This window comes from Gambusia affinis, linkage group LG06, assembly GCF_019740435.1.
Source record: "Gambusia affinis linkage group LG06, SWU_Gaff_1.0, whole genome shotgun sequence".
NCBI classification, from domain to species: Eukaryota; Metazoa; Chordata; class Actinopteri; order Cyprinodontiformes; family Poeciliidae; genus Gambusia; species Gambusia affinis.
In genome coordinates this window covers 8,516,512-8,525,943 of record NC_057873.1, presented here as the reverse complement: position 1 = coordinate 8,525,943, position 9,432 = coordinate 8,516,512, and the positions used below count along the sequence as shown (strand labels likewise).

The 9,432-nt window shown below is 38.4% G+C and overlaps 1 protein-coding gene across 1 annotated transcript; it reads left to right on the top strand.

The window, feature by feature from the left end:
• On the top strand, positions 1–9,429 carry trmt9b (tRNA methyltransferase 9B). Its single transcript, XM_044119150.1, has 4 exons — positions 1–296; positions 5,084–5,281; positions 5,486–5,659; positions 6,892–9,429. Exons 2-4 carry the CDS (start codon positions 5,128–5,130, stop codon positions 7,842–7,844), a joined length of 1,281 nt encoding a protein of 426 aa, XP_043975085.1. The 5' UTR covers positions 1–296; positions 5,084–5,127; the 3' UTR covers positions 7,845–9,429.
• Positions 9,430–9,432: the final 3 nt, after the last annotated feature.

Genomic DNA, 9,432 nt, shown 5'->3' with positions numbered 1-9,432 from the left:
GACTTTCTTACACTCTCATCGCCTTGCCTCACGAGGAGCCCAACATGCTATGGATATGATGCCGTGCTGCGGTTGCGCTCCAGGCAGTCACACACTCAGACGGGAGGTGTTTCAGTAGATTTCGGTTCACTCCAGCCGTCCTCCCCACGCCGTTCACAATGTTCCCGCCGCCTCTGTGACGAGCACCTGCCACCCATCCTCATGTCGGGTCGACCATTTAGATCCATCGCCTGGAGGACTGAGGGAAGTTTAACTCCGGCGACTTGAGGATAGGGGCGGATAATTACACCACAACAGTAAGTGAATTTAACACTGTGTTAATTTTTAAACTATATTAACAGTCAATTCATTGCATGAATTAGTTTTAATTTAAGGTCAGTTGCCTTTATATTTAGAAATACATAGGAGTGAAGCATTTGGGGTTGATGTTTTTATTTAAGCTGGCGGAAAATCCAGTTCAGAAACTAATTATGTCTAACTATTTATTTTTAAATTTGCATAAATCTGAATACCGGGTTTAAATTAGAGAGTATTATTGATTTTTTTTAAAATCCCCAAGCTATCCTGTGCCTTTGAATAAGCTCAATATTTATTGTTAATTTTTAAAACAGTATCAGCTTTGAGACTGTTTTTATTTCATGAGCCCTTTCTTCATATTTTTGATGAAACAATAACTGTTGTCAGGCCTGATGGGTAAATCAGTTCCTGTTCCTCCCTCTGGAACAGGAGGGAGAAACACAGATATGTGATTTTGCAGTACATCATATCTGGGCTACCTTCCTGGTTTTACACCAGGAAGGTAATAATATATTACCAGAATTATTTGGGTTTAATGCAAACAGCTTTTAGCTGTCATTTGTGCACAATTCTATATCTATATGTCACTTTGTAATTTTTTAAATCTCTTTCTTTTATTTTTGTATTTAAACTGACTGATTAACAATTATCCACCAATTGTCCCGTTCCTCCGACAGCTCTGTCTGTCAGGCATTGCATCTGTCCCTTGATTTAATTTTAGCTCCAATTGTCAGTCAGAGCCAGTGCTGTAGCCCTCCCAGCTGCTGGTTACATAATGTCAGCTGAGGACTACCACAGTCTACTGAGCAGAAGAAAGAACTACAATTGCAACACTTATTGTATAGTAAGTAATATAGTAAATGAGGCTGCATTAAAGCTTTATGTGGAGGATGTTTTACTTCCACTCTGCTGGGATGATGTAAGTAGCCAGAAATAGGTCTGACAGAGGGATGCTGGCTAGCCTACTTTCATAAGCAGAAGAGTACATCGGCAAACCTCCCGATGCACACTGAGGAGATGGATCTGGCAGCTTATAAAGACTAAAAAAGACATTTAATATGTATCAGCTCAGTCTTTCCCATGCATATCCTGTTCCCATAATCCTCATTGTGTGCACACTGTAAAAGAGATCAGACTATCTTTTAAGATAAAGGGGGAAATGTCTGGCATTAGATGGATCATTAGCTCCTACTGTTTAAATTAGTGAGTTTCTTCACTGATTGACTTTAAAGAGCTGCATAGGTTTGTTAAATTGTTCAGGCATGAATTTGCAGTGTCTACAGAAGACCATATTAATAAATATAAATGTGAAGCTTTCCTCTTGTTGCTGAAGAAGCAGTGAAAGTTGTTTTGTTTAGTTTATTTTTATTTTATTTTATTTTTTTATGCTGCTGCTTGATTTTTGCAACAGATACTCAAACAGGTGTGTCTGATGTGAGGCCTTTCATCCAATGCTTTTGTTTCACATAAATAATGCACCTGTCATTGTATTGCATGGAGCAGAAAATCTGAGAACAAAAACCTATCAGGTATTGCATTGTGGCCAATATCTCTCAGAGAGACTTTGAAGCAGATGGGTTTTTTTCAATAAGGGTTTTGTTCAGTTTGGAACAGCTTGTTTGAATTTGACTTGAATGAAAGTTTTCAGTTCTGAGACTGGCTTGACTGCAGTAACGTGTGTGTGTGTGTGTGTGTGTGGTTATTGATTTAATATTATTTTTGCTCATGCATGCAAAACAATAAAGATCAGCCCAAAGAAAATTGAAAAATTTCACATTCATTGTGTACAGCTTAATTTATAAATAGAAATGTAGTGAGTTACACGGTGTTAATAAATGGAGATGTACTGAGAAATTGGCTGCTGACCAGACTTACGTGATATTCACCTTGTTCATCCATAGTGAGTTGTGAAAGGCTGGTGAGAAAGTTAAAAATACAGTATTTTTTCAGTTAGATAATGCGCCATGTGCAAGAACTACTGGAGAGAAGTGGTGTTGAAGCCCAGCATTGTGGATGGCTTCTATTACTGACAGAAGAAGCTTCTAAGTTAGCTTGTAATCAGAAAGAGCTTTAAAATGGAGTCTGAGGAAGCCCAGAGAGATGACAGATGGAAACTGGTTTGTCTTCATGTTGAGATATGTCTGCCTTTCATTCAGGTTGCAAAATGGAATGAGAGAGGGTGAGACTTGAAGCAGGTAACAGGAAGGTTGGATTGTTTACGGTTCTTTTCTGTCCATTTGAAATGTCGGCCTTTGAAATATGCTGCATTTAGAAAGATAGGGGTTTGGTGAAAAAATACAAAGCCCACATTTTAGCAATACTATCTCTGCTAACTGTGCTAATTGCTAGCATGGCTAAAATAATTTAAAAAGTCAACTTTTTGTCAAAGTAAAATTATTTTTTGAATATAATGATTTGTAATTGCTCTTTTACACTTACAACATGACATGACATCTGCGTTTCTTTCACCATTAATGAAAGAAAGACTATACTAGCATATTTTTAATGCCTTTTCTTTACAAAGTACTATTAAAATTGGCCACAGTTTGTAACACAAGTTGAAAGCTTTACAAAAATCTTAGATCAGAAGTAATCCACAAACTTCAAATTGCTGCATGTTAATTCCTTTAACACTCCAGTTTATGGAGGTAATTCAGTTCACTTTCCTTTATTGTCATTGTGGCATGTGCAGCAAAATTAAAAAATGTCTTTCATTTGGTAATGAAAACAACATGTAAACAAACATTTTGCAAAGGGTAGGTTTCAAACCGTTTTGATGAAACTTGTCTAATTGTTTGACTCTGTATATTCAGAGATTAATTTAATTTATATTTAACTCAATATCTTCAGTGTCATTGCTGTGGCTTTCATTCTCTATGCATTAAATTGCAAAAATATTTGTATATTTGTGTAAAAATAAATTACAATTAAAATAAAATAAAAGTAAAATAAAAGTTGCCAAAGTTTTAAACCAGACATGTTGTACGTATTGTAGGACTTTGCACATCAAAAATAAAAAATGATTTGTGCAAAACTATTGCGATCTAACTGTTTAAGTAAACAACTACAGCATTGATCTCTTCGCCTTCCTCCTTTGAATATGTCTTTGAAGCCACCACGTGAGGTTTGGGACGCTGCATCTCAGACATTTGTTGCCTAATATGTCAATGTAATCCTTTGTATAATAATCAAAATTCTTTGTAGTGTTCTGCTTGAGGGCGACAAAGCAGCAGCACTGCAGAAGCTAAGGGCTGCATTCTAATAAACTTTGTGGACTGCAGGGAGAACTGTGGATAACAGATCAAGAATACACATGTGAACGTTTCAGGATAGGAATGCATCAGAGGGTAAATCGTATAATAAGAATCTCGACGAAAGCTGAAATATTTATTACACAATGCTACTGTATAAATCCCAGTTATGATGACCATTTCAAAAGCTGAGTGTGATACCAGTGGTTTCCTGCGGTGGTTTATTTTGACACCACCAGGAATCATTTTGCTTCTGTCTTTAAAACATAAATTTAACATAACTGCTGTAGAGTTGGAGCTGCTCAGAGCTTCACTAGATGACGTGTGTGTTTTTCCTAACAAGGGTATGTTCATCTGGATTATGGACATGAGAGCGCTGGCTGATGCTGCTGCTACTCCAGGCACACAGCAGAACATTTGGCATTAAATGACCACTGCTGCCTGACACACGTTGGAGTGTGTCTGCTGATTAAGGCTGCCAGCTGACCTTGCTGGACCTTAACAAGCATGTGGTGAAAAACATCACCACACTGTTCCCTGGGGTTCTTATTTAGGTGTTTTTCTCTCCAACCAAGCTGAGTAACTGCAGTGCTTTACCAAAATATACACTTGAATACTTTAGTCTGCTAGTTGAACTTCAACTAGCAGACTAAAAACAAGTGCTTTTGTGTATACTTGTGAAGTGTAATGACAAAATATTTGCAAACAAAACTGGATCAGTAAGGGGTTGTAAGACATCTAAAGCTGGACTTGTAACTAATACAGGGTGCCCCTGTCAAAAGCATTCGCAAGTCAAGACGAACTGACAAGAAAAAAACAGAAATTAAGGAAATAAAGTAGTTTGATTTGTTTTTGGTTTTTTTTGTACAGAACAAATTACTCATCATAGATCCAAAATTTAAAAAGTTGGGTTTTCACTTAGTTTCTAGATAAACATGGTTCTACTCATTATAAAATCCTGGTCATAAAAACATGAATACTTTGTGTTATGCTGACATTTTCCATAATAAGAAAATGACTTTGGTAATAATTTTATTTTGATTACAGATAAAGTCTTGCGCTGCATGGGTCAAATTTGTATCAGTCTTGAACTGCACTTGGGAGGGGCTCAAACAAAACCAGTTCAAAGGCCATAAATGACTCCCAGGCTGCACTTTGGACACCACTGATCTAATAAGTTAGATTACGTGGTCAATGTTAACACCTTTGGGAATCTTTGAAATTAGAAAATTGACTTTCATAGATGCTCACCATCAAATCTGACTGCGCTTGAGCTATTTTGCAAAGAAAAGGCTAAAAGTTTAGTTTCTATTTGTGCAAAGCTGATCGACATGTATCCCAAAAGACTTGCAACTGTACTTACAGCTTACAGGTGGTCTTACAAAATACTATATCAGGGGGACTGAATACAGAAGTACACCACACTATTCAGATGTCTAATCCCAATATTTGGCACTGATTAATGACAAAGTGTGAAAAAGTTCTAACTCTCTGCACTATATTTGATAGTTTAATGACTTCTCTTGTCATTGCAGCCATGAAGCTGTGAGGCTGCAGGAGGCAGCAGTGACGAACATTGATGGAGGAGGCTGCCAGTCAACTGGAGAGAGACCATGTGCACAGTGTCTACGACAAGATTGCTCCATATTTCAATGACAGCCGCTACAAAGCCTGGCCGAAAGTGCGACAGTTCCTGCTGGACCTGCCTCCAGGGAGCATCGTGGCTGACATTGGTGGGTGTCACCTCAGAAATACGATGACATGATAATTAAAGCAATGTCCCTTTTTTTGTTGTTCTTGTCTACATTCACATCATTTAAAAGAGGCTTAAAATACATGAACATGAATACCTCATGCAATGAAACCTCTTGTCTTTTATATTATTTGTAAGTTGTTTTTCTTTTTTTTTGTATAATTAACTGTTTCGTCCTTGGCAGGTTGTGGCAATGGCAAATACCTCCATATCAACAAGGAGGTGTTCAAGCTGGGGTGCGATGTTTGTCGCCCCCTGGTGGACTTTGCTTGGAGCCAAGGACACGAGGTCCAGATGTGCGACGGCCTGCGCTTGCCTTACAGAGACGGCTGCTTTGATGCTGTGCTCTCTATTGCCGGTATTGGACACACACAGAGACACACACACACACACAGTTGAAGATGACTAACGCAACTTATTACTCCCTTCATACTCATGAGCTCAACATCTGCAGCTGCCATTTGGTGTAAATTTCATTACCACGTCTAATGATAAACATCAGTTTACAGCACCATGTGTTGCCAAGTCAACAGTGCAAAATAATTCATATGTCCTCCAACAACGGTGCAATATTATGCTCGGTTAGGGGAGCAGTCAAAAACACAGTTGCAGTGTGTATTCTCAGTGCATGGCAAGCTTTGTTTCTTACAAGTGTTGATATGTAATGATCAAGTAGTGCCTTGAAAAAGTATCTACCCGTTGAATTCCTTTTTATATTTTGTCACATTACAACCACAGACTTCAATTTTATTGGTGTCTTGGGTGAAAGACCAAAGCAAATGAGTGCATTGTTGTAAAATAGAAAGGAAAATTACTGGTTTTCGAAACTGAAAGTGTCATGTGTTTTCTGTCATCTTTTCTCTGATACTCTAGAATAAAAGCCATGACTCATCATTCTGTTGTATGAAAATGGAAAGACTTGCAATGAAAAAACCTCCTGAGAAATGATCATTCACCCAAATGAAGTGGGTGGTTTTATAGGCCCTTTACAATCCTAAGAACTTTGTCCTGGAATATTATAAACCTAAGCAGTGTTTCAATGTTTAAACTGAATAGCAAAGGATTTGATGTAATATCTGCAATGAATTTCAACAAGACAAAGATAATAATGGCACTTTTGTTTGTTTGTTTAGATCTTTTTGGAGATGGGGTTGACATCAGGAGAGCACCAAGGCTCAAACCAATTTGCTATTTTAAATTATTTTGTTTTTGTAATTTTCATGTGTATATGAGCCCTGGTTTGCTGTTCACCTACCATTAGGGCAATAACTCTCAACACACAGCCAGAGCTATATTTAAGAGTTAGATTTGCACATTCAAGTTCAGAACCTAAACTAAAAAGTTATGCTACACTTTTCAGATTTTCTCATTGATAATAAAAATGTTAAAAACCCAAGTATTATCTTCCATTCTCTTTAAGTATGCTACTTGTGTAGGTCAATCACATATTCCAGTTAAATAGATTGAAGTTGGTGGTTGGTACAAGACAAAATGTGAGAAGGTTCAAGGAGAATAGATACTTTCCCAGAACACTGTAAACATCTTCCCTCCATCTTTCTTTATTCTGAAAAAAGCCTGTGTTTTGTACAGTCATTCATCATTTTTCCACCAAAGAGCGTCGCATTCGGGCAATAAAGGAGATGGCTCGCACTCTGCGAGTTGGTGGACGCATCATGATCTACGTGTGGGCCATGGAGCAGAAGCGGCGGAAATTCGAGAAACAGGACATCTTCGTGCCCTGGAACCCCAACCCTCATCTGTCCTCCACCTTCAACAAAGACGATACCAAACCCAGGAGACGGGCTGCGGCACAGAGCGTGAGTGAAGCCATTGACAACACTGAAAACTACAGGAAGGTCAGAAGCACATCCTCTGTGGCCGATGAAGAAGATGTGAACCAGACGGTGCCGCAGCAGAGGACACAGAGACTGTGGTTCTTTTCCAGGTCTCTGGATTCTGTGTTTGATTTCGGAAGCTTGGCCATCTCCTGGCCGTCCTCCAGAGACCTGGGACATTTATCATCAGCCACAAGCGAAAATGAGGGGAATAAGTCCAACCAGCGGACGAGAGGACGAGGCCTCATCAAACAGGTCTCCAGCTTCTTTTCCCCTCCATCTGTGATCGGATCAGAGGAGGACGTTTTTGACTCGGACACAGACCTGCAAAAAGATCAGAACAATCCAGGAGGCCCTAGTAACCCAACCAACAATAGCAGCAAAGAAAATCAAGGCGTCTCTGTATCTTTAGCACAGGAGTGTGGCTCACTTGCTCTGCCGGATCTTATTTCCTTGCAGCAGGAGAATCTGAGGCAGTCTGAACCTCAAAGTGTCAGGGAGCCAATAGGAACAGGGCAACAGGAAGGCACACAGAGTCCTGAGGAGCAGGTGGAAGTTTCCTGTCTGAGGTATTATCACGTCTTCAGAGAGGGAGAGCTGGCAGAGCTGATAGAGCATAATGTCGAAGAGCTCCATGTCACACAAAACTACTTTGACCACGCCAACTGGTGTGTGGTGGCAGAGAAGGTTCAGTTATGGAAAATTTGATTTCAACTCATGATGTGTGGGCCAAATTTTAGCACTTCACCACATGGTAACGCTTTACATTCAACGCAGAAAAATGTCTGTAAATGTGCAGTTGTCGCTACAGACACCTAGATAATTTTCTCTGCTTTTACATAATTATTAGCACTGACTTAAGATGGAGTCAGTAAAATGGTTTAGCTCAGAGCAAAGTACTGTGCTATGAAGGCATACGGTATAATAATAATACAATTTTAAGTATTTATTCTGTGTGAAAGCAAGAGGAGGAAACCTTATCACCTTTCTCGAGGTTTCTTCTATTTATCTGAACTCATTTCAAAATGACTTGTCTTCTAAGGGGATGTTGATGATTGCACTGTTTTCCTTTTTGGGCTTAAAAGCCAAAGCGACTTAAGAAAGACTCACTGACAGTATAAACCTCCATTGATTTTGGTATTTTAATCATTTTATCTGTGTAGGAATCTTATTGTCTGTCTGTTTTATGAAAATGTGGTTATTACCTCTGAGTATGTAGAGCCAAACGGACAGCATCTGTTTGTGTTCTCTGTTTGATGTTTAATAGATGGCTTATACAATGCCTTACAAAAGTATTAATGTTCCTTTTAACTATTTTAGTCATGTTGCTGCCACAAACGTTATTTTAATTGTTTAAGATTTTTATTTGATGGTGCATAATTCTGAAGCAAGTTTAAGATTTTTCTGAGTAAATGACAAATTCTGAAAATGTGGCATCCCCACAGCATGATTGTGCCACCACCATGTGTCTCCCAAGGCTACAGTGTATTCAGTGTGCCATGTGATGTTTAAAGTTTGGGATATGGTTTTATTATCTAATCCTGCCTTAAGCCTCTTCATAACTAAAACTCTTCAACTCTGGTGTTTTTCAGTCTTCATTATTCAGTTTTTCTGTTACTAAAGATCTCTAATCAATCTGTGATGCCTTTACAAAACTCTATTTATATTTAAAGGTGGAAGATGTCATGCAACTTAAACATGCCACTTTTAAAGCTAATTGGGTTGACTTTTATGTAGGAGAAACTGATTTGATGAGTCTAAATACAAATAGAAATCCACTTTTCTATTTTAATTTGTTAAAATATAAAAGTGTGTTGGTCTATCGCATAAAGTCCTTGGAAAAACTTTATCTAGAAATATTTCATGGGGTGTGAATACTTCTGCAAGGCATTGTAAGTCATTTCTTTTACAAGTAGTGCTCTGAACATCTCCTAAAATACCAGTGTTACCCGTGTTGAGTGTTTTGACGTTAATATCAGGAACAGCTGCATAATGTCCTGTAACAAGCTGAAAAAACCAGCAGTGTGTTTCAGCAAATAAACTGCCTCATTTACTGTGAATGAAACATTGCACTGTACCGTTAATGTGTCACTGCTGCATGTCAGAACATGGCGTAAAAAAGTGACACTTGAAAATCTTACTGTGCTTTTATCTGTATACTCATTGTGCCAAGAAGGGTGAGTTTCTTTTTTAATAAACTGTGTGTGGGACCAATTGTGGTTATGCAGTATGGATACCTCAATGTCTCATGGTTTTAAAGAGCTTTTTCTTCATTAAATAATTTTGTCCATGATTG

Bases quoted from the DNA above. Each gene is read 5' to 3' on its own strand.
- trmt9b (XM_044119150.1), top strand. From the start codon at position 5,128: ATGGAGGAGGCTGCCAGTCAACTGGAGAGAGACCATGTGCACAGTGTC. The intron at 5,282-5,485 runs GTGGGTGTCACC...CGTCCTTGGCAG, and splicing joins GAGCATCGTGGCTGACATTG to GTTGTGGCAATGGCAAATAC. The intron at 5,660-6,891 runs GTATTGGACACA...TGTTTTGTACAG, and splicing joins TGCTGTGCTCTCTATTGCCG to TCATTCATCATTTTTCCACC.